At 42.8% G+C, this 25,826-nt stretch overlaps 2 protein-coding genes across 9 annotated transcripts in view; both read left to right on the forward strand.

Moving 5' to 3' along the window:
- Window positions 1-25,826, forward strand: part of LOC123930849 (zinc finger protein 45-like) — a 156,542-nt gene that overhangs the window by 113,529 nt on the left and 17,187 nt on the right. The gene's annotated exons all lie outside the window — the stretch shown is intronic.
- On the forward strand, window positions 433-16,108 carry ZNF226 (zinc finger protein 226). The gene is made up of 5 exons (XM_045987282.1): window positions 433-557; window positions 6,044-6,087; window positions 8,586-8,712; window positions 10,141-10,233; window positions 13,131-16,108. The coding sequence occupies exons 2-5, from the start codon at window positions 6,073-6,075 to the stop codon at window positions 15,314-15,316; spliced, it is 2,421 nt and encodes an 806-aa protein (XP_045843238.1). The 5' UTR covers window positions 433-557; window positions 6,044-6,072; the 3' UTR covers window positions 15,317-16,108.

Raw genomic sequence — 25,826 nt, forward strand, 5'->3', positions numbered from 1 at the left:
ACACTCTCCTAATGCCGACGTGCTAGAATACTTAAACCTCTGCCCAGACCTTCTTTTGAAAACCAGGAGCTTAGAGCAGTCGGGCATTTCCGCCTAAGGGGAGCATTTTTCTGTTTTTCGGTCCCACAATCGGTGAAAGGTAATAGGGACCATGGCCCCTGTAGCCTACCGCCCCCCGCCCGAAGGCAGTCGGGAACCTGTGGTTCAGAGCTCCTAGTAATCACACCCCGCCGCGACAGTGAGACCGGTGTGTAAACTTTCCCTCCCGTCCCTCCGCGGGATTCTGGGAAGTGTAGTCCAGGGGTTCCGTGTAGTCGCAGGTACTTCCATTGAAGACGGTGGCTTTCGGGAATTCTGGGAAGTGTAGTCCAGGAGCGCCTGTTGGTCTCAGACACTTCCGCCCCAGGAGGAAGTCGTAGCAGCCATCTTTTCCCTAATTATAGTGTTTCAGATTCGCTGTCCACGACCCATTCAAACTTCCCCTGAGAACGCACCTGAGTCCCGCAGCCAACAACATTTCATTTGGGGAGAAAGAGGAAGAGCGGCTAAAAACGGAGGTTTGATAGCCGAGGGTGGCGATTTGCGTTCTCCTGGGCGGAGCTTTGCGCTTTAGGGACCTGTCCGCGATGGGGCGGGCTCTGGTTGTGCTTTCCCGGGTTTGAGGGTCTCCCGGCTCTCTGCACCCCTGTCCTAGCTTCCCACCCCGCGAGCTATTTGTCTTCATATGGGTGGGTTACCGGGTAGGTTACTTAATCCCTCTGTGTCTCGGTTTGCTGTTCTGTAAAAGGGAAGTGGAAGTAATACGTTGCTAATACTGTGTTGTGAGGAATACAGTGTTCTGAGGCAAGTAAAAGGTTTAAAATTGCCTCGCAGGAGACTTCTTGTTATTAAAACTACTGTAATTATCCAAGAAGCGCCCATTTCTTAGGTTCTATGAGCGCAGGAAGCTCAATTGTCTGGACTCCTGACCTTTTTTTTGGAAGGAGAGAGTTGCTGCTAATTGGTACCGGGGAGTGTGATTTATCGGGAATGGAAACACAAACCTGGTATGTCACAACCTCCTTTCCTTCCCCAGCAGTGACTTCTCAAAAAGCACTGCGTGAAGGAGGAGGCATCCGAGCTCCACGTGAATAGGGCTTGGCATTCTTCTACTAAGATAGTCTCGGAAATTGGAGAATGTGTGGGACGCGCACTTGGGTAATGATGATAGCTGAGCCTTAGTTGCTAAGTTTGATTCTAAAAGCTTTACCCAGATGAACGCATTTCCGTCACACAGTGGCTCTGTTAAGCAGTACTGCTGTTTTTCCTACTTTATGTTATTGTTTTAAAGATTTATTTTATTTAGAGAGAGAGGGAGAGAGAGCGCATGCGAGCTGGGGAGGGGCAGAAGCAGAAGGAGAGGAAGAGACTCTCAAGCGGACTCCCTACTGTGAAGCCCTACATGGGGCTGGATCCCATGACTCAGAGATCATGACTCAGGTGGAAATCAAGAGTCTGATGCCATCCAGGCACCCCTGTTTTTCCTACTTTTAAAATTTTGTTTTTGGGGCGCCTGGGTGGCTCAGCGGGTTAAAGCCTCTGCCTTCGGCTCGGGTCGTGATCCCGGGGTCCTGGGATCGAGCCCCGCGTTGGGCTCTCTGCTTGGCTGGGAGCCTGCTTCCTCCTCTCTCTCTGCCTGCCTCTCTGCCTACTTGTGATCTCTATCTGTCAAATAAATAAATCTTTAAAAAAAAATAAAATTTTGTTTTTTTTTTAAAGATTTTATTTACTTATTTGACAGAGAGAGGCACAGCGAGAGAGGGAATGCGAGCAAGGGGAGTGTGAGAGGGAGAACCAGGCTTCCCGCGGAGCAGGGAGCCTGATGCAGGGCTTGATCCCAGGACTCTGCCATCATGACCTGAGCCAAGGCAGACGCTCAATGGCTGAGCCACCCGGGTGCCCCTATTTTTCCTACTTTAAAGTAACCTTCTGATCTGTGTCATATATTTCAAATAGTATTTATATCATAAAAGTAGCCTAACCATTACAGAAAATACAAAAATATATAAATAAAACCATCAATTACTCATAACCTTGGAATGTAACGATAACATTTTAGCCTTTTATCTGATCACTCTGTGTATATCTCTGTTTAGTGGCTGCTGTTTCCCTTGGGCCCGATGGTATGCTGCAGTGCCATTTAAATTGTGGTCTGCAGACCAGTGGCATTGGCATCACTTGGGTAGAAATACTCATCCTTGAGCCCCTTCTGAGACATTCTGATTTAGACTTTCTGCCCGTGGGGCCAGGAATCTGCATTCCAGCAAGATCCTGGGGAGATTCCTGTGCTCGTGAAAATTCGAGAAGCTCAAAAAAGCCTCTTGTCTGGAAACTGAGACCTAGAAAATTGTCTTTGCTGAATGTCATAGATAAAACTGAGCTGGATGTACCATATGGTCTACTTAGTCCAGTAATTTTTTTTTTTTTTTTTTTTTTTTGTTAGAGAGAGCACAGGCAGACAGAGTGGTAGGCAGAGACAGAGGGAGAAGCAGGTCCCCTGCCGAGCAAGGAGCCCGATGTGGGACTCAGTCCCAGGACGCTGAGATCATGACCCGAGCTGAAGGCAGCCGCTTAACCAACTGAGCCACCCAGGTGTCCCAGTCCGGTGATTTTAAAACCCACTAGTCAACTGTCAGGTCTCCTTGCAGTGTATTGAGTTGAGCAGAAAGCAGCTGGCAAGTATAGAGTCAAAATGGAGGGAATTTGAAAATTTGAAGATATATTTCTTCCAGGCTTTGGGGAATGGATTCATTGCCATCTTTCGCACCAGAGAAATTCTGCCTGAAGTCGGAAGATCAGCTAGTAGTTACTGTTAGTTAACACGAGATATTTTGGCTATAGTCCGAACTGTCATTGTTACTGTTCTTACTGCTGTGGCTATTTCCTAATTTCTTTTACTTTGTTATTTTTTATTTTATTTTTGTATAGAGAGAGTATGAATGAGGGCAGGGGCAGAGAGAGAGAGAGAATCCTAAGCAGGCTCCACACCCAGCGCCTGATGCTCCGTTAGTGAGCATCAGCCAGAACCCCCAGGAACATACCTGTAATCAAAGAGTTAAGTTCATTTTAGCTTGCTGAAGCAAAGAAGCCCATACACCCAGGTGTCTTAGTAAGATGCTGTTAGGTGGGGCTGCTTATAGGGTTTTGGCTTGTGGTAGCTGAGTTGGGAGTTTTAAGCAGTGAAGGTTTGTTCTGGTTTACCTGCTGTCCAGAAACAGAACCAAGTTGATGACTGAATATTGTGATAATTTTTATCTAGTAGGTGGGAGAAACAAAATGAGTCTTCAGTTATCACTATTTTTTTCTTCTTTCACTATATTTTCTTTTTTTAAACTTTTTTGAAAAATTAACATTATTTATTTCAGGGGTACAGGTCTGTGATTCATCAGTCTTATAGGATTCACAGCACTCAACATAGCAGGCACCCTCCCCACTGTCCATCCCCCAGCCACCGCGTCCCTCCCACCCGACCCCCCTCCAGTAGCCTTCAGTTTGTTTCCTGAGATTAAGAGTCTCTTATGGCTTGTCTCCCTCTCTGGTTTTGTCTTGTTTCATATTTTCCTCTCTTCCCCTATGATCCTCTGTCTTATTTCTCAAATTCCTCAAATCAGTGAGGTTGTAGGATAATTGTCTTTCTCTGATTGACTTAATTTCGCTCAGCCTAATACCCTCGAGTTCCATCCATGTCATTGCAAATGGCAAGATTTCAGGGTTTTTTTCTGATGGCTGCATAATATTCCCTGGTATATACATACCACGTCTTCTTTATCCATTTGTCTGTTGATGGACATCTGGGCTCTTTCTGTAGTTTGGCTGTTGTGGATGTTGCTGCTATGAACATGGGGGTGCAGGTGCCCCTTCAGTTCATTACATTTGTATCTTTGGGGTAAATACTCAGTAGTGCAACTGCTGGGTCTTAGGATAGCTCTATTTTCAACTTTTTGAGGATCCTCCATACTGTTCTCTATTCAGTTGTCATTATTAATAGTCAGCCACTCATGTTGGGAGGGCAGTTCTTGGGGTTTTTTTGTCATTGCAGAAAGTCTTTGTCTCTGTGTTAAGGACTGTCTTGTCCTTTCACGTTCATCACTAAGACTGAGTGGCCCTGTCAGATTCTCTCTGATCAGTGGGAAACACCAAATTCTAGCTGTTGCTGCTGCTAGCTTCCAGAGCCACTTTTTGGGTCTCTTTCACAGCGTTATCATACTGGTATATTGTTTTTGGGTTTTTTGCTGAACCATTTGAAGGCAAGCTAGAGACTGATCAAAATGGAATTAATTACAGTGATAACACACTGTTCCTAAACCACAGCCCATATTCTGTTTTTCCAGTTTCCCCAGTGAAGTCTCTGCGAGCAGTTTTCCTCTTCTAGTTCAGGGTTCAGTCCTGTGATGTGCATTGAACTTAGTTTTCATTTCACTGATCTCCTTTAATCTAGAATGATTCCAGGGCACTCGACTGGCTCAGTTGGTAGAGCACTCAACTCTTGATCTCCGGGGTATGAGTTTGAGTTCCCACTGGCTATAAAGATTACTTAAAACAAAACAAAATAGAATGATTCCTCATGAGTATTTAGCTCATGATATTTGTGTGGAGAATATGGACAAATTACTTTGTAGAATGTCCTTCCTTTTTTGGTTTATCTGGTATTTGTTTGTGATTGGGTTCAGGCTCTGCGTTAGCAGCAGGGATGTTCCAGAAGTAAGTGGTGAGGCCACCTTCCCGGTGCATCATGGGAAGCCCGTGTCTGTGGGTTTGTTCCAGTTGCTGGTATCAGGTTATTTTCTTGGGTAAGGAATCTGCCAGTTAATATTTTGAGACTGTGTGACTATCTTATTCCCAAACTTTCACCATTTTTGTAGCATCCACTGATGATTTTCAAACTCTCTTTCATTCTCCATTTTTTGGTTTGCCTTCTGCCATAGCAGAAACTTTCTCTTCTCACCTGTTTCTTTTTTTTTTAAGATTTTATTTATTTATTTGACAGAGAGAAATCACAATTAGGCAGAGAGGCAGGCGGGGGGCGGGGGGAGAAGCAGGCTCCCTGCTGAAGAGAGAGCCTAATGCTGGGCTCGATCCCAGGACCCTAGGATCATGACCTGAGCCGAAGGCAGACGCTTAACCCACTGAGCCACCCAGGCGCCCCTCACCTTTTATTTCTTATACATTCCTTTATTCATAACAATATGCTTACGACTCAGATGCCTGTCTTTTTTATTTACCTTAGATGTGGACTGTCAACCTGTTCTTTTGTTGTTTGCAGAATCTTGGGTTTGATTAGTTTTCTTTACCTCCATGCCTGCCTGTCAAAAGTGCGCTTCCTGCTTAAAAAGAAACTTCACTTATTTTTTACCTTTTTAGAAAAAGTGGGCTGTGTCGATTTAGATACTGTTGTTGAGGTAACAAATTATCAGGAAGACAACCAGAGATCTTGAGCCATCACCAAGACTCAACGTGACAGAGCAGCAACCGTGAACTCCCGTGTATTTTAACAATATTCTCTTGGTAGAAATCACACTCACAGGGATAATTTCAAACCATAGAATATCATTCTGCAGAACATATTATGCAATTGGAAAGGAATAAGAAACTGACAGCGCTCCGATAGCTTTCGACCTTACAGCAATCCCATGAGATTGATAATTCTTCTCCCCCCACTTGCAGATGACAGAACCGAGGCAGAGATACGTTAATCATCAGGCCAAGATCACACGCTAGCCAGGATTTCAGCCCTCGCATATTGACTCCAGAGCCTTCTCTTACGGCTGTTGTCTCAATTTATACCCTACCAAGAATAAGAATTACTGCTGTGGAAACTACAGGCTCACTGCAATGGGGCCATTTACGTGGTTGGGCAGGTGGTTCCTTGAACTGCTGCTGAAAGGGTCCAGAGGGTTCTGTGTTACATGTGCCGAGTTTCGCTCATCACGCCATGTTCACCTGCACAGTCCCATAGGTTAATGGTGTACTTGACTGTTTCCATTGACTTCTTTCTCCTTTCTAGGATTCTGTTTCCGCAGAAGGAAAGAGGATATGAGCATGTTCAAGGTGAGTAGAGCTTGCGTTTCTTGCTGTTAAAAGTGTCATTTTAGGGGCACCTGGGGGGCTCAGTCGGTTAAGTATCTGCCTTTAGCTCCAGTTGTGATCTCCGGGTCCTGTGATCGAGCCCCACATTGGGCTCCCTGCTCATTCTCTCTCTCAAATAAACAAATGAAATCTTTAAAAAAAAAAAAAATGTCATTTTGGCCTTCAGAGACTGCACATAAGTTCTCTTTTAAGGAGAGTGCATGTGCAGACTTGTTGAGTGTGTCAGGTGCTTTTTTCCTTGTGCCTTTTAAGTTTAATTGGTTTCGGTTTTAGCTTTCATTTCATCCGTTTTTAATCTCACAAGGAAAAGTAGAACTATTAATAGAAATGAGAATGTCTTGCCCTTTGTTACTTGCCCTGCTTCCAAATAGACGCTTTATTTCTGTAATTTCATCATCACATGTATTCATAGCTGTATATTTGCATTCATGATACAGCTTTATATCTTGGAAGATTTCTTTTTTAAAAATCTTTCATACTTTTTAAAAAATTTTTTTACTTTTTAATTTTATTATTATAATTTTTTAAAATGGAAACATAGGTAATGTATCAATTTCAGGCATACAACATAGTGATTTGACAGATACATCACAGAATGCCCACCATGGTAAGTGTAGTTATAGTCTATCACTGCATGAAGTTATTGTAATATCATTGATTATAGTCCCTATGCTGTGCTTTTCATCCTTGTGACTTATTTTATAATTGGAAGTTTGTACTATTTTTCATTTTCACTTGTTTGTCGATCTCCCAACCCCATAACATACAACTTAAATCTTTTTTTTTTCTATTTAATATTATGCTTGAGTTTTTTTTAAAACATTTTATTTCTTTCTAAGTAATCCCTACACCCAACACGGGGCTCAAACTTACAACCCAGAGATCAAGAGTCACATGTTCAACTGACTGAGCCAGCCAGGCACACAGTTACTATATAACAATTGGTGTATCATACTCTCTTCACATTCATATACCTATTTTTTTAAACTATTCTCTATTCATAGACATTTAGTTTAGGTTTTTTACTATTTTAGGAACACTACAATGATAGTTTTCCCGATTTAATCTGTTTCTCAAAAGACCGTTCTGAAAATTACTGCCCTTTTTTGTCCTTAATGTGTTAGGTATTAGGTATTCAGAATTGAAGAGGTCCATTTTATATCTGGATGTTTTTTGGTAGGATATTCAAATATGGCACAGTTTGTTGGGATCAGACTTCAGCTTCACAGGAAAAGATATTGTTAGAAGCTTTCTAATGACAAGAGCTAGCTTCTGTCTTCCCAAACCTAAGTCACAAACCCTATGTGTAGTTTATCTACTGGTTTTTTTTCCCTGAGTGTACTTTTAAATTTATTTATTTCTTTCTTAAAGATTTTATTTATTTATTTGAGAGAGAGAGAGAAAGCACAAGCAGGGGGAGCAGCAGAGTGAGAGAGAGCAGCCAGCTCCCCACTGAGCAGGGAGCCCGACACAGGCTCAGTCCCAGGACCCTGGGATCATGACCTGAGCCAAAGGCAGATGCTTAACCCGCTGAACCAGCCAGGTGCCCCCAGCATTTTTTTTTTTTTTTTAATTTTTAGTCAAAATAATACATAACCGTAGTTTAAAAAAATCCAGGGGTGCTAAAGGACTTATCGCTCACTGCATTGACACCTCAGAACAATTTTATGAAGAGGGGCTTGGTTTTATCTTCATTTTATTTTTTTTAAAGATTTATTTATTTATTTGAGAAAGAAAGGAAAAGAGAGAGCCTGAGCCCGTGAGTGCTTGAGCAGGAGAGGGACTGAGGGGGAGGGATCTCAGGACCCTGAGATCATGACCTGAGCAGAAGGCAGACACTTAACCAACTGAGCCACCCAGGTGCCCCATCTTCACTTTAAATATGAAGCCAAGGGGTTGCGAAAAAGACGTCTGCTTAAATTCACACAGAACAGCAGAGATCTGGAGTCGGAGTGTGGTATTCAAGTGAAGACAGATACAGGAAGAGAGAGAGTTTTTCATTCAGTGACCTGGCATGCCCTTTTGGTTTATTTCCACAAAGAACGCTACTCCTGACTTGGTTCCCACCTTAGTGGAAGACAGTGGAAGACACTGCTGGGGCTAAACTGTTCGATATTTCTGAAGTAATTGGCAGTGTTAATTAAAAAGTAAAACCTTTTTAGTTGAGGATATACGTGTTAGAGTTTTAGGGAGTTTGCTTATTAACAGTGCTCACTGAGAGGGCCAGGTAAATAGGTAAAGCTTTCTTCTCCATAGCAGCACTTGTGATGAGGCTGAGGACAGTCGGTGTGTAGCATCAGCAGGAGAGAAGGAGAAGGGCTGGGAAATCTACAGATTGCTCAGGGGCCAGAGCACCTCCCCACTGGTCCTCCCCACCAGGCCTCCCCACCCATCCTGCTACCTCTCCCAGTCGACCTTAGGTGTAAGATTGAGGTTGTGTGTGTTTGTTGTATGTGTAGGAAGCAGTGACGTTCAAGGACGTGGCGGTGGCCTTCACGGAGGAGGAGCTGGGGCTGCTGGACTCTGCCCAGAGGAAGCTGTACCAGGACGTCATGTTAGAAAACTTCAGGAACCTGGTCTCAGTGGGTGAGAACAGCCTCCCTCTGGAGGATCTTTGTCACCTTGGGGTTTTAAGGCTTTGGGGCTCTTAAAATGGCCCTGAGTTTAGGGATTGGACTTTGCTAATTCTTGTGGGACATAGGATGTTTCTGGTCTTTCTGAACAGGATCTTTTCGGTCTTTTTCATTTGGGTTTTTGTAAAGGACTATAAACGGACAGGATACTGCTATACCTTGTCTGTTTGATTTCAGATCTCACTCCTGTCGCATTAGTGAATTACAAAACTGATTTATTGAGTTCTGTGAGCAGTTTTGAATGAAATCAGTAGGAGAGAAAATATCAGAGCTTCTTTGGACACATTGCAGCAAAAAACTAGTTGATTGCATGAGTGTGTGAGGGTCACTGGGAAGAGATATGGAGAAAACAGACAGGTTAGAAATAGGTCATTCAAACTTTGGGTAATACTTCTCTCTGTGTTTGTAATTGGGTCATGAAATAAATGCTATTTCTTCAATGGGTCATGATTTTAAAAAGGTTTGAAAAACACACTTTCGATATCTTGAATATGCAGTTGGAACTCAGATTTCCAGTAAATTTTAGCTCTAGCATGTTCAATTTATTTATTTATTTATTTATTTTTAACATACCTACTTGTAATTTTAATTAATAGTTATAATTCACAAACAGATTCATATACTTGGTAAGGCCCTTGTGAAAATAGAAGTACAAATCTTGAGGATCTGGTTTTTGAAGTTGGCTTCACTTTATAGACCGATAAATCTACTGTCCAAAAGTCACAGGGTTGCTTTTATTACTAATGCATCCATATGATTAAATCAGCATGGAGGAAACATGTACTTTTTGGATAAAACCAAATGTTTTGTTAACAGGGCAACAAGAGTATCATCTTTCTTTTCTTTTTCTTTTTCCTCCTTTTTTTTTTTTAAAGATTTTATTTATTTATTTATTTGAGAGAGAGAGAGAACATGAGAGGGGCGAGGGGCAGAGGGAGACGTAGACGCCCCACTAAGCAGGGAGCCTGATGCAGGACTCAAATCCTGGGACTCCAGGCTCATGACCTGAGCTGAAGGCAGTTGCTTAACTAACTGAGCCACCAAGGCTGCCCAATAGTATCATCTTTCATTACGTTGGTATAAAAGCTGGTAAGCTCGTGTATCCAGAAACCAAAGCTTGGTTTCTATCACATGGGTCTTTAGACACTAAACACAGGGTGAAGAAATAATATAATACATTCTATCCATCTGTTCCCCAAAGCTTTACTTTCAGTAAAGATTCAGGTATTGTTTGTAAGAAGAATATACAAAAAGAATTGGAAAATGTTTGTCTAGAGGGATGGCAACTCTTCAAAGACCACTGTTCGCGGTTTGCAGAATAGGATAATCTTCTCTAGGAAGTAGCATGCTCATTTTAACTCATGACTTTGCGTGTTCTCAGGACATCAACCCTTTAAACGAGATAAAGGGCGCACAGAAAGAGAAGAGAGGCTCTGGTTGATGAAGACAGCACCCCAGATAGAGAGAAATGTGGGTAAGAATGAAGCAGCTGTGCGTTGTTGCAGTTTCCTGCCCATCTGCTTTGTTTCTGTTTCAGCGCACCCTTGTGCTGTCCCCCGTGTCCAAGTGCCAGACCTCTTCCCTGCATTATCACCGCAGGCTTCACAGCGGTTCCTGCTCCCACCTGTCCATCTCCTGTGGCCTGTTAAGTAGCAGCCCGGGGGATCCTTTATAACTTCAAGTCCGATCATGGTAGTCTGCTGTTCAAAATTCTCTTATGGCTTCTTTTACTTGGAATAAAACCCAACGAGAGCAGCTTCTGTAACGAGTCCTCCGGGATCTGCTCTTCATCCCCCACGGCCTGGCTGAATGCAACTGTCCTTGCTCTTGCTCCGTCTTTCCCACCTGCCTTGTCCTCCCTGCCCTTGCTCAGACCTGCGAAGGAAGCTTCTGCCCCAGAGTCCTTCACTTGTTCCTCTCTGCCTGGAATAGTCTCTCACCTGGAACCCTTCAGACCCCTCTGGACTTCCTGCAGGTCACTCCGTTCTAATCTCCCGTGAGGGTTCTGACCACCCTGTTGAAAATGTCGTTCTCGGGGCACCTGTGGCTCAGTGGGTTAAAGCCTCTGCCTTCAGCTCAGGTCATGATCCCAGGGTTCTGGGATCGAGTCCCGCATCGGGCTCTCTGCTCAGCAGGGAGCCTGCTTCCTCCTCTCTCTGCCTGCCTTTCTGCCTACTTGTGATCTCTGTCTGTCAAATAAATAAATAAAATCTTTAAAAAAGAAAAGAAAATGTCATTCTCTCTTGACACTCTGTGCACTGCCTTATTTTGGGTGATTGTCACCTCACGTATTTTTATTCATTTGTTTATTTTATCTTCATCTCCTCACTGGAGTGTAATCTTCAAGAATGCAGGAATTTTGTCTGTTTTGTTGATTGTTCACTATCCTTGGTGCTTGGGATAGTCCTGGTACATGGCAGGGGCCCTGTAAATATATGCTGAATAAATGAATGAGTTAATCTATGGGAAAACCTGCCCTCCACAGAAAGAGCTAAGAGGTGGTGGACAGATCCATGTGAAGAAGGGATATTGCAAAATATTTTTTGTCTTCAAATGAATTCTTTTTTTTTTTTTAAGATTTTTTATTTATCTATTTGATAGAGAGAGATCACAAGTAGACAGAGAGTCAGGCAGAGAGAAAGAGAGGGAAGCAGGCTCGCTGCTGAGCAGAGAGCCCGATGCGGGACTCGATCCCAGGACCCTGAGATCATGACCTGAGCCGAAGGCAGCGGCTTAACCCACTGAGCCACCCAGGAGCCCCCCCCCCTTTTTTTTTTTTTAAAGATTTTTATTTATTTGACAGAGAGAGACCGAGAGAGGGAACACAGGCAGGGGGAGGGGGAGACGGAGAAGGAGGCTTCCTGCAGAGCAGGGAGCTGGATGTGGGACTTGGTCCCAGGACCCTGGAATCATGATCTGAGTTGAAGGCAGCAGCTTAACTCACTGAGCCACCCAGGTGCCCCCCCCCTTTTTTTTAAAAAATATTTTATTTATTTATTTGACAGAGATCACAAGTAGGCAGAGAGAGGGGAGGAAGCAGACTCCCTGCTGAGCAGAGAGCCCGATGTGAGGCTCGGTCCCAGGACCCTGAGACCATGACCTGAGCTGAAGGCAGAGGCTTTAAACCCACTGAGCCACCCAGGCGCCCCCCCCCCCCTTTTTTTTCTCGATAGAGGATTTTTCTGTCCACTTCTTAGGCAGCTCCCCCAGAGGAGGGAAAAAATTCAACTTCCATATCTTTTATATTAGGGCATGGAAGGTCTCAGAAAATAGCCAGCTTGTAAGTTAGTCTTTCCCTAAAAAGGTTTGCCCAGCTGCATCCCATTTGCTTCTTTGAAATGCACATATATAATCATAAATGGATCTTAATGTCGTTATTGCAGACTTAATGTTTGTGTATGGATTTAAATATATGACTTTCTTGGAACACTGAAAAAAATTAAGTTAAATTTTAAAATAAATAAAATGGAAAATAAATAAATATATGACTTTTGAAGGCATATATACATTTCATGTAATGACAGCTTTCCTACTTGTGATGATTCCTTATAGTTTCTAGTCTGTTTCTTCTAAATATCATAAGCTATGGAATTTATTTCCCAGCTCACCAGTAAACTGCACTCTGCACTTCAAAACAGTCATTCTTGTTGAAGGCCAATGTATCTATATACAAAAATTTTCCACATTATTTTCAGAGAGACAGCATTCTTCCCTGGCCTCTAAATTTGACTCCTTTTGATGTGGGGGCCGTGGGGGAGCATTTAGAAGGCCAGTACCAAAGTCACAGAAGGATCTAGTGTACAGATCTTCATGCTTTTCTTTCTTTTCTTTCTTTAGCACCCTTGGTTTTTTTCAATACCCCCTTGGTATACTGCTGCTCTGGGGCAGACTTTCAACTTCTTAGCAGACTGTATTTTCCCATCCTTGTCCTATTTCAGACACCTTACTTGTGCTACTCTGATTTGTTTACACTTAAACTGGGATTTAGAATTCTAGACAATCTCAGACATCAGACTGGGAGTCATCTGTGCATACATTTCCTGAACACCTACTGACTGCTATAGGCACTATTAAAAACTGTCAACACTGCCAGCTGCTTGTCCTTATTGACACTGTACTGTGGTGGGAAAGACCATGTAATTTTTGAAAAATGACTTGTCAGATGGTAATAATTTTGTTTTAGAAGGATTTCATTAATGCTAATTGTTGGTTTCGATCAGTGTGTAAGCCAGAGTATTTCATATATGGTGAAAAAGGTAAGCAGAACCATCCTGGGGTTCATGAAAGTCTCCTACGGTGTCCTAAGTGTGAGATCTTGACTCTTTGAACAAAGTTTTCACTTGTCCACATCTCTGAATTTTGTCCCTATAGGAGGGAACAGCCAAAGTGAGCTGAGGACCGTTCAAGGCAGAGAGCCACATGAAGAGCTTTCCTGCTGGCAAATCTGGCAACACATTACAAATGACCTGTCCAGACCTCCAGACTCCATGATAAATAGTTCTCAACTTCACAAACAAGGTGATTCTCCCTGCCAGCTTGGGGCAGGACTCTCCATTCAAATTTCTGAAGATGAGAACTGTATACCACGTTGTAAAGTGGATGGTCCTAATGGTACTGAAAGCTCACACCTTCCAATTTTGAGAGCCCAGGACTCGTGGAGGAAATCTTCTTTGACTAAGTCACAGAGTTACCGGAACAGATCCCAGCAAGTTTCCATGAAAAATAAACTATGTCAGTGTAAACAGGACGTTGATGTCATTGGTTGGATTTCACATCACCTAGATCATGGAATTCACCGAAGTGACCAATCTTACAGCAGCGATGATAGTGAGAAAGACAGTGTGAAGATTTCAACATTGGGCCAGAATAGTATGACTCACACAGGACCAAAACCTCACCGATGTAACGAATGTGGAAAAACCTTCAGTGATCTCTCTACCTTTGGTCTTCATCAGCAGTTGCACTCAAAAGCAAAGTCTCATACCTGCAGTGAGTGTGGAAAAGGCTTCCGTTATAGCTCAGTTCTTCGTATTCACCAGAGGGTTCACGTGGGGGAGAAAGGCCCTAAGCGTGCTGAGTGTGGTAAGGAATTCAGTGAGAGCTCATTTCTGCAAACCCGTCAGAAAGTCCACGCTGTAGAGAAGCCATTTAAATGTGAGGAGTGTGGGAAAGGTTTTGGTCGTAGATCAGCACTTACTGTTCATTGTAAAGTCCACACAGGAGAGAAACCTTATCATTGTGAGGAGTGTGGAAGGGCCTTCAGTCAGGCCTCTCATCTCCAGGACCATCAGAGGGTCCACACTGGGGAGAAACCATTCAGATGTGATGCATGTGGTAAAAGCTTCAGTCGGAATTCACATCTTCAGTCCCATCAGAGAGTCCATACGGGAGAGAAACCATACAAATGTGAGGAGTGTGGGAAGGGCTTCATTTGTAGTTCAAATCTATACATTCATCAGAGGGTCCACACGGGAGAAAAACCCTACAAATGCGAGGAATGTGGTAAAGGCTTTAGTCGCCCTTCAAGTCTTCAGGCCCATCAGGGTGTTCACACTGGAGAGAAATCCTACATATGTAATGTGTGTGGTAAAGGCTTTACTCTGAGTTCAAATCTTCAAGCCCATCAGAGAGTCCACACAGGAGAGAAACCATACAAATGCGATGAGTGTGGGAAGAGCTTCAGGAGGAACTCCCATTATCAAGTTCATCTGGTAGTCCACACGGGGGAGAAACCCTATAAATGCGAGGTATGCGGAAAGGGCTTCAGTCAGAGTTCGTATCTTCAAATCCATCTGAAGGCACACAGCGTAGAGAAACCTTACAAGTGTGAGGAGTGCGGGCAGGGCTTCAATCAGAGTTCCCGACTTCAGATTCACCAGCTGATCCATACTGGTGAGAAACCATACAAATGTGACGAGTGTGGGAAAGGATTCAGTCGTAGAGCAGATCTCAAAATTCATTGCAGAATCCACACAGGAGAGAAACCATATAATTGTGAGGAGTGTGGGAAAGTATTCAGGCAGGCCTCAAATCTTCTGGCCCATCAGAGAGTCCACAGTGGAGAGAAACCATTCAGATGTGAAGAGTGTGGGAAGAGTTTTGGTCGCAGTTCACACCTCCAAGCCCATCAAAAAGTCCACGCTGGGGAAAAGCCATACAAATGTGAGGAGTGTGGGAAGGCCTTCAAGTGGAGCTTGAATCTTGACATGCATCAGAGGGTCCACACAGGAGAGAAACCGTATAAGTGTGGGGAGTGTGGTAAGCACTTCAGTCAGGCCTCAAGTCTTCAGCTTCATCAGAGTGTCCACACTGGAGAGAAACCATACAAATGTGATGTGTGTGGTAAGGTCTTTAGTCGCTCTTCGCAGCTACAGTCTCACCAGAGAGTTCACACGGGGGAGAAACCTTACAAGTGTGAGACATGTGGTAAGAGCTTCAGCTGGCGATCAAATCTTACCATTCATCACAGAATCCATGCTGGTGATAAATCCTATAAAAGTAATAGGAGTGGGAAGAACATCAGAGAGTCCACACAAGAAAATAGCTGTATAAAATGATTTTTTTAAAAGAAAACCCAGGTGTCATGTGAATTCTTCCAAACATGAAGTTCAAAAGAAAAAATCCTTTGTTTCACAAAAGTCAATGTTTGAGCCACAGTTTAACACATCCCAGTAGTCAGGAGGCCACACAGAAGAAAACACTTATGAGTGGCATAGTAAGGTACAGTTTGAACTTTGACCTTTATTAAATACTACTCAGGGGAGGCTTTGGAAAGGACGAGTTTTATCAGGCCTTGTATAAAAGCATGATGGACACACAAAGTAATGCCCGTTAGAATGTAAGCTCTATAAATGCAGAGACTTGTTCTGAATCTACATAGTCTTAACATTGCCAGGGACTTGGGAGGTGCGCAATACTTGTTCAGTTAATAAACAGGGGAAATGGATCTTTGACAGTTGCGTTACGATCACCTCCAGAATTTCATAAAAATTTGTATTCATACCAAGTAACCTCAATGTGGCCTTAATGAAATTAATTCAGGGAGACAGAGTTGAAATGCCAGAAAAGTAGTAATTTGTCCTAGTAATTTGGCATCGCCTTGTGTGAGCTCCTGTCTTTCCCAGCCTCTTATCAAGGTGGGTCCTATCATTTTGGACTTTGAACTTACACTGCATAAAAATCAGTGAAATAGTAAATTGTTATCTTTTGTGATAGCACAGACTGGAAACTTGATTGCTAATCCTACAATAAGCCATTTTACTATTCATTTTTATTCTCTATGGCAGGGCAGGAGTTTAAGTGTCAAAGTTATACTAATGACATACCTTCCTTAGTTAATGTTGAATTGATCATTGGTTTCTTAGTCTCCACATTTCCATCCACACGATATGATTGCCTTCCAAATAAGGGTTTTAGCATTACTTTCATTAAAACTTCTTAGGTAGGGACCTCTGGGTGGCTCAGTTGGTTAAGCCTCTGCCTTTGGCTCAGGTGATGATCCTGGGGTCCTGGGATCCAGCCCCACATCAGGCTCCTTGCTCAGTGTGGAGCCTGCTTCTCCCTCTGCTTGCCACTCCCCCTGATTGTGTTCTCACTCCTTGTCTCTGACAACTAAATGAATAAAGTCTTAACAAAACAAAACAAACTTCTTAGGTAGAGAGGCTATTTGAAGTAGAATACTTTTGTCAAGTTCTCTACCCTATTACTCCTTGCTCTTCCCAGACAGAGAAAGAAGAAAAAATTACTTGTCGAAATTCGGTAACTTTATCAAATACATTGATTACTGGGGCATAACTGACTTTCACATTTTTTCCTAGCAGTGGATTGAATAATGGCTATTTAGTTTTGTTGGTTTAGAGAATCCCAAGAAGTCTCCACACTTAGCGTGGAGCCTGACACTGGGCTTGATCTCACAACCCTGAGCTACGACCTGAGCAAAACTCAAGAGTTGGACTCTTAACTGAGCCACCCAGGTGCCCCAAATAATTACTTTTTGAAGTTGATCAGTATATGTCAAAATATAGAATGTAGAATCCCTTTGGTCTGGAGATGATAGAATAAGAATAGATGATTAGGAGATTTAAATAGAAAGGGAGAAAAGGTTAGTAGACATCAATGCTGTTAATCTTGTAAAAGTGGAAATAAATGTTCATCAGGAATTTATATAAAAGTATTTTGATAAACTTATGCAATAACAGACTCATTAAAATGATGGCCAAGACTTAAGATAGAAGAATGTAACAGTTTAAGGTAGTTTAGGGACCTTACATACCTTATTCAACCATGTGTGTCTGTGAATGTGTTAATCATCCAGTCATGTGAAGGGATATTTACCCCGCATAAAGAGTGGCAAGATTTTCAGGGATTTTTCAGTTATTTTACTCAGATTTTTTATTAAGCATCAGTTTTATAGTAAAATAGTGTTATTAAATCAAAGTATTAATTGAATTCTTAAATCACAGTGAACTATGATTTAAAAATTTATAAACATATCTTAACAGTAAGGAATCCTATCACCATGTATATAAGACTAAAACTAAGGAATAGAACTCTGGAAATCAGTTGTTAAAAAAATTTCTGTGGTCATTCAGAGACAGATACATTAGTGAGTGTAACTGTACATTTGTAATTAGTATATTTGAAGTTTAGGCATAACTCCATGGGACTAGAAGATTCTAGTGTAGTTCCAACAGTGGAAATTTATACATCCTTATTCTTGTCAGACTTCCCTACGGGGGGAATAGATATCCCAGGGTACTGGCTGGTCCTTTCCAGCACTTGGTCTGATTAGGGAAGTAGCTGGGTCTTTCCAGCCACCACAGCATGAAAAACCTTGAGGTGTGGAGAAAAGGAATGATGAGAAAATTGTTTACAGAGTAACTGAGTGGGCAAATCATGAAGATGGAGGAAGAAAGTATATATGTTTTGAGGTAAAATTTAACAAAGATTCCCTAAGGAAAAGATATGTATAGGGGAGCATCTAGCATGATGGGAGCAAGCTGTTGAGCGGGTTTGAATACCATTTCCCACGTAGTCCTGTCACTGATCCTTGAGGCTTTTTTGGTTAAATGGCTTTACTCAGCAAAGGCTATAATGTGGGAGGCAGGTTTCCAAAGTTGACTTCTTGGACCACACCTTCACATGCTATGTAAAGCCGGTGCTACCTCAAGTTGCATTATCTAATACAATTATCTAGGAGAAATCCTAGGCCTTCCGTGTTTAGTTTTGTTTAGTGATACCAGGACAGCCTATCAACTCTCATGGTAATTTTTTGTTTAGTGTGTTGAATCAAAGGTTGGCAAGCTGTTTCCTGTGGTCTAAATGTGGTCCACTCCCTTTAAAAAAGCTTCATTGGAACAGAGCAATGCCCATTCATTTATGTATCTATGGCTGTTTTCTCATGGCAGTGACAGAGTTTAGTAGTTGTGACAAACACTGGCCCACAAAATCCGAACACTATCTAGAGCTTTACAGAATATGCCTGTTGATCCCTGTGTTAAACCAAAAAGATACGTCTCCCATAACTGGCAAGACCACAAGTAGAGCCGAACTTGAGCCTGGTACGGTCAGGATTTCAGAATGGTTTCCTTTTGATTCTTGTATCTGCCCTTCTGATTGATCTTGTTCTTTAGGTTGGTCCAGAGATGGTGGTAACAATAGGGACTACCTGTTTCTCCACAGCCAGTGAAAGAGAACTAGTCTTTCATTTGTAATATGGGGTAGTTTACTACTCTGCCTTGTGTGCATGGCTCCTCTGACCTTGACTTCCATCTACACTAAAACCTCTAATTGTGTATCCAGTTCCATTGGCCTTTGTGGGTCATTCAGTTTCAACTCCTACTTGACACCATCAGCTCTTTTTTTGGGGGGGGGGGGTTCCCTGGGGGATTTTCCCATCTTAGTTTTGAGCGTCGCTGCATATTAACACTTTGGGGACTTGTTATATAGAGTAAACATTCCTTCCTTCCTCCCTCTTCCTTTCTCTCTCTCTCCTTTCTTTTCTTTTCTTTGTCTCTTTTGTTCTTTTTGTCCCTCCCTCCCTCTCTCTCTCCTTCCCTCCCCCTCCTTCCTTCCCACCCTCCCCCCTCCCCTCCTTCCTTTTTCCTTTCCTCTCCTTTTCTTTCTTTCTTTCTAACAAAAAGGGGACTCAAAGTCAAATTCAGTCACCGACTGAATGATAACACATTGACTGGTTCACAACCTTATAGATTCTCTTAACATTATAGGGCATCAGAGGGGAGGAATAGAATCCTGAAAACCTGAGGTGGGAATTATCTGAGCAGATTCCAACAAAGCTGAGGTCTTTGACCTCTACACTTAGGCATCTCCTTTGCCATTAGGAGGAAGCCTTTTGTTCTGCTCTGATGTAGTCTCCTCTTGCCTGAAGAAGCTGTAATAATCTCCCCTGTGATGGTTTCCTTGCAGGAAACTTGATCCTCTGGTGAACTTTTCTTATTCTGACCTGATTCAACATGAGAGTTGTGGCCCCTTAGCCAATTCCATAATGTGAATTAGTTCCCACTTCCAGAGCACCTTAGAGGTCAGGCTGGGTCCCCTTGAAAGAATCTTATATACTGCCAAAACTATGTACCACAAATTGTTCTAGACTTCCTCAAAGTGACTTGCAGCTATATTTTATGGAGGTTATATATTAGGTAAGTGGAAATAACCAGAATATGGAAGGATTGTTAGACACTAGAGATGATATTAACTCCTGGAACCTCAAATGCCTGTGCCTAGCAATTAGTAGTGGGGCTTATAAAGAACAAATAATGGATGCTTTTGCTCAGGTCCATATGTGGTGGTCTGAATGGATCCCTGAGACCATCATCTGGTTATTTTCCAAGTTTCAGAATGCAGAGTTGCAATAGAAATACCCAACAAGTGGCAGAATCCTTACCAATGAAACAAGGACTAGTTTGATAAGAAAGGACAAGTAAACATTGTAACTGCCCTGTATATATCAAAATAGAAAACCAAAAGCAATACCATATTCTTCAAGGGGTTCTAGAGATTAGCACCACTAGCGGTATCTTGAAAGTCCTAGCCCACTTCAGTTTACTCATTTGACCTGTGCAGAAGACAGATGAATCTTGGAGAATGACATGGAATTATTGTAAATTTAATTAGGACCTGACATCACTTGCAGCATCAGATGAGGTTTTATTGCTGGAGCAAATCAACACATCTGCTCCCACCTGATAGGCCGCCATTGTGCTAACATGCCTTTTCCCCCTCTGTACCTGTTAGTAAACATCATCCAAAGAAGTTTGGTTCCATCTGGTAGGGCTATCAACACGCTCTTATGACCCCAGCTCACAACAGCACCAAATTTTTAATCTTTGTTCACAATTTAGTCCAGGAATTGGCAAACCATGGTCCAAGGGGCAAATCTGGCTGCCACTTGTTTTTGTAAATAAAATGTTATTGAAACATAGCCATGACCACTCTACATACTGTCTATGGTGCTTTCAGGCTAATATGCAGAGTCGAATAGTTGCGATAAATCTGTGTGGTCTGCAGAGCCTTAAATATTTACTATCTGGCTCTTTACAGAAATGATTTTATGACCCCTGATAAATATATATCTAATGACATATGAAGTGTCTGTGACAGGTACAGACACTGCATAGAGCTGGCAGCATGCATCTTTGGGATTTGGGAGCAAAGTTATGCCGTTCTCTGCAGATGGCGTTACTCCTGAGAAAGCAGCATCAGGCCTCTTTGATCCCTAGTTAAAACTAAATATTTGGCCATAAGCCAGAAAATGACCATGCAGTGAAGTCATAAATGTGATTATAGCAGCAGCACTTCATCATCAAGTGGATGTGACACAGATGAGACTGGGTTTAGACAGAAGTCACGGGTAAGCGGCATGATAGTCACAAGTGACTCAGATTGCCAAAGCTCCAGTTCCTGCTTCTGTGACTCCATCTCTCAGCCCACGCCTGTGACCTCATGAGTGGTTTTCTGTGGTCAGTTGAGTGAGAGTTCTCCAAAGAGAACTACCCAACTTCCTGCTAGGAATTTGGTTACACAAGACCACTTCCATCATGGAAGGGGCAGCACACTGTTTTCACTGGAGAAAAGTTGCCTCTCCTGCCCAGTGCTTCTGCAAAAGCACCATCTGTGGACCTTACACATTGCTTTATTTTCCCTCATGGTGTTCCATCTACCACTGTTTGTGCTGTAATCAAAAAAAAAAAAAAAAGAATTGTAGCAATTGGGCTCATGTTCGTGGATTCACTGATCTTCTACCGTGTTCCCCATTACCTGTCCCACCTCAGTAGCTGAATGTGCCTGGATTCTCAGAATTCCTACAAACTCTCATGCTCCCACATTTGTGTCAGGTCTAATTCCTATTTTAAAGTTTAGTGGCACAGCTTTCCTGACTGAACACTGGCTGATATTGAACCCTGTAGTGTAAGTGCCTGACATTAAGGTACTGATTACTGAGGCATCCATTTTAAAAGATCCATTTTGAGGAGCACCTGGGGGACTCCGTGGGTTAAAGCCTCTCCTTCAGCTCAGATCATGATCTTAGGGTCTTGGGATTGAGCCCCACATCGGGCTCTCTGCTCAGTGGGTAGCCTGCATCCCCCCCTGCCCCTGCCTGTTTCTCTGCCTACTTGTGATCTCTCTCTGTCAAATAAATAAATAAAATCTTTTAAAAAAATTGAAAGATTCATTTTGAGTAAACATATTGCTAGCTATATGACACAGTTTCTAGCAAAGCAACCAGATAAGGATCTAGGCTGTCCACACCCATGAACTTACTTTTTCAGAAGCCATGAGTGGTCTAGATAACTGACCACTTGGGTGACCTGGCCTCTGCTCTCCCAGCCCCTAATTCCACTTGTATGTTGCAACTTAGCCAATAATGAGTGAATCCTTGTGAAACCCCAGATGTCCCTCCCTTGAACCCAAGTAAAGGCAGAGCACCCGGTCTGAGCTCGTTGTTTTTCTTTGACCTCCCTGTGTGTCCTTTGGGGATTCCATGTACCCTCCAGGACGTGTGAGTTATAAATCTTATTCCTGGTTTTTTGCTGAAATGTGTCTTGTGGTCATAGTAAGAACCAACAAGAGCTGGTCCAGCCACAACACTGGCCCCAGTGGGGCTCTATACAAATAACAGAACCTGGACCAGTGCCTCAGCATCCATAGTCAAGAGTGTTATCACTGGTAGGCTTGGATAGACGCAACAGATCATTTCGGCTGCTCCTTTTCGGTGACTACCCCTCTCAAATGCACCTTCCTAACTTCTATCACCATTGACTGCTTTTCCTTTTGTTTATCCTCACATAAATGGAACTATATTATACGCTTTTGTGTCGCACTTATTTTGCTCAGTATTGTGTTTGTGAGATTGAACCATATTGTTTCTAAGCAATCATTTACCTATTCTGTTATTGCAGAGCAGAGTAGGCAACCTATATCCTATGGGCCAGATATTTTGGGATGTGTGTGTCATGTGTTTATTTTTCTGCTTGCTGGAATAGAATTCCCGTGTCATGGAGGATGCATATATTTAATTCTCGCAGACACTGCCAAACATTCTTCAAGTGATTGAACTAATTTATAGTCCCACAAGCAAAGGAATAGAGTTCTAGTTGCTCCATATCCCTGTCAACACTTTTGTAGTGCCAGATTTTAAATTTTTTTAATTAAAAAATTGTTTTGGTCACACGGGTTTGTAGAGAGTGGTGTCTCATTGAGGTTTCCATTATTACTCTGATGACTAATGCTATTGCGCAAATTGAGGACCTATTCAAAGGCTTATTATACATTTATATATCCTCCTTTATCCAGTGCTTGTTCAAATGATTTGTGGATTTTTTTTTCTGTTGGGATTTCTTATTCTTGGATTTACAGGATTTCTTTATATTCTGCTAAAATTCTTTAATAGTGTGTATTGTGATTTTTTTTTCAGTTCTGTGGCTCCCAACTTCATTTTCCTTATGGAACCTTTCAGTGAACAATCATGCTTTTAAGTTTTTCCATGTTTTTTTTAGTTAGTGATTTTTAGAAATCTTCGCCTATCACAAATTCATGAAGGTATTTTTTTTAAATGAAGATATTTTAGTATCTCTTTTTAAATCTTTTAAGGTCCACATCCCAGGGATGCTTGGGTGGCTCAGTTGGTTAAGTGTCTGCCTTCAGCTCAGGTCATGATTCCAGCATCTTGGGATCAAGTCCTACATTGGACCCCTTGTTCAGCAAGGAGCCTGCTTCTCCCTCTACCTGCCACTCCCCCAGCTTGTGCTCTCTCTCTCTCTGACAAATAAACAAAAAAAAATTTTTTTAAAGATTTTATTTATTTACTTGACAGAGATCACAAGTAGGTAGACAGGCAGGCAGAGAGAGAGAGGAGGAAGCAGGCTCCCTGCAGAGCAGAGAGCCTGATGCAGGGCTTGATCCCAGGACCCTGGGATCATGACCTGAGCCAAAGGCAGAGGCTTTAACCCGCTGAGCCACCCAGGTGCCCCAAACAAAAAATATTTTTAAAAATCCATATTCCATTTCATATGGAATGAATTTTTATTTACGCATTCCATTGTCCCCCAAGATCAAAACCTGAGCCACAAACCAGTTGGTCACTTAACTGACTGAGCCACCCAGGTACCCCAAGAGAGAGAATCTTAAGCGGGCTCCTCACTCCGCAGGGAGCCAAAGGAAGGGCTCAATCTCATGACCCTGAGATTGTGACCTGAGTCAAAATCAAGAATCAGATGTTTAATGGACTGAGCCACCCAGGAGCTCCAAGAAAGTTAATTTTTAAGTTGAAAGATAATATTGTTGAAACTCGGGAATTTCAAAAACACAGAAATTAAGACAAATTTTGTTAAATTAGTTTCTTCATAACTAAGGATGTTTATTCAATGTAGGACACAATAAATGAATTTAAAAATCCAGTTCAGGTGCCAAGACATTTTAGTGGCAAAAGAACGGTCTCTTCAACAAATGGTGCTGAGACAACTGGATGTGCACAGGCAAAAGATTTCGCACCCGCTCCTTCATGCAATATACAAAAACTAGCGTCAAGGACCTAAACGTAAGAACTAAAAATCAGGGCACCTGGGTGGCTCAGTTGGTTGGGTGATTGCCTTCGGCTCCGGTCACCATCCCAGGGTCCTGGGACGGAGACCCATGTTGGGCTCCTTGCTCAACGGGGAGCCAGCTTCTCCCTCTCCCTCTGCCTGCTACTCCAGCTGCTTGTGCTCTCTCTGTCTGTCATATAAATAAACAAAATTTTTAAAAATCTAAAAATCAGACTTTTAGATGAAGACATAACCATAAATCTTAATGACCTTGGATTAGGCAATGGTTTCTTTCTTTTTTAAAAAATAAAGATTTATTTATTTTAGAGTGAGTGAGTGAGAGGGCACAAGGGGAGAGGCAGAGGTCACTCTTCCCGAACTTCATCTGTTTTATTGTTTTATTCGTATTCATATTCTTCTGGACTTAAAAAAAAATTCAGTCTGTTTTCCATTTCATGAATTTCTTATCTATCATTTCCTTCCATCTACTTACTATAGTTTTTGTTTTCTTTTTATTAAATTCCTGAGATGGATGTTTCCATTTTTATTTTTTGCTTCTCTTCTGTTATAGTAAATGCTCTTAAGACTCTACAGTTCCTCCTGGGTATTGAAACTTCCAATTAAAAAAATATTTATTTATTTGAGAGAGAGAGGGAGAGAGAGGGAGAGAGAGAGATCACGAGCAGTGGGGAGGGGTAGAGGGAGAAGCAGACTCCCGGCTGAGCAGGGAGCCCCATGCAGGACTTGATTCTAGGACCCCGGGATCATGGCCTGAGCCGAAGGCACACCTAAACCAACTGAGCCACCAAGGCACCCTAAATCTTCCCATTCTGATTGTGAATATTTTTCTCCTTGTAATTCTGTCAATTTTGCTTTTTATCTTGGGGGGCGGAGGGGTAGAGGGAGAGGGTGAAACAGATTCTCACGCAGGCCCCGAACCCAGCGGGGAGTCCTGCATGGGGCTGGTTCCCACAGCCCCAGGATCAGGACCTGAGCCTAAATCAAGAGACAGTAACTGACCGAAGCACGGATGTGCCTCTTAATTTTGCTTCTTAAAGTTTGCTTTATATTACACTGAAGCTGTTATTCTTGATAATCTGAAGCTTATGAAGTGTTTATTTGTATACCTCATAATGCTTTTATCTTCAAGGGCTCTTTTGTCCAGTATTTAGAAAAAATGTGAAGCCCAGGGTGATGTTCTCTTTCTCTAGAAAAGATGTTCATTTGTTTGTGCTAGGTGCTTGAAGAGTGTAACAAAAAAGATTCGCTGTAAACCAATTTCAAGTAGTGACGTGATTGGGAGTTTGTCTTCAGTCTCTACCAAAGACAATCCATTTCCCTTCTGTTTTTACTCCTACCGGGAAGCTCTTGGGGATTATTACTCACCACCCTACCCTGACCTCCTCCCGAACCCCTCCTCACGAGTGGCTAAAGTGCTGCCGGCTTTCAGTAACCGAATCGCCTGGAGCGACCAAGGAAGACACTCGCAGCCTAAAATGGCACAATTTCACCAAGATTCTCTCTGGCATTCTAGGAATTAATACACAGACGCTCAGAATACCCGGAAGTATTTTCTCCTCAGAGGGCGGAGCTCGGGCGTCATTTGTCTTGTGCATTCTGGGAGGTGTAGTCTGGAGTCCTTGTAGCCTGCAGCACTTCCGCTTCTGGAAGGCTGGAGCGGGGGATTGTGGGAAGTGGTCCAGGAGCTCCCTCTAGGCGGAAGGAGACTCGCTATAGAGTGCTATGCCGCTGCTCACTTTCTTGTCAAATATCTTCCATCCCGGGGACCTTTCTAAAACTGAGCGGGGAGCCAGCGGGACCTCTGCTCTCGGGGAAAGGAAGAAAAGCGGCGGCCGGCAGAGGAGGGTGGAGTTGGGAGAGATTTGCGTTCCCCTCCGCTAAGCCTCCCGCGTGGAGCGCCTGGTGCTCCTCCGGGTTGGGGCGGCCCGGGTCTCGTGGCTCCCGGTCTGAAGGTCTCCTGGCACTCCAACCGGCTTTCCTCACCTGCCAGTCAGTTCTTCCCAGCAGA

This window comes from Meles meles, chromosome 19 (genome assembly GCF_922984935.1).
Source record: "Meles meles chromosome 19, mMelMel3.1 paternal haplotype, whole genome shotgun sequence".
NCBI lineage: Eukaryota > Metazoa > Chordata > Mammalia > Carnivora > Mustelidae > Meles > Meles meles.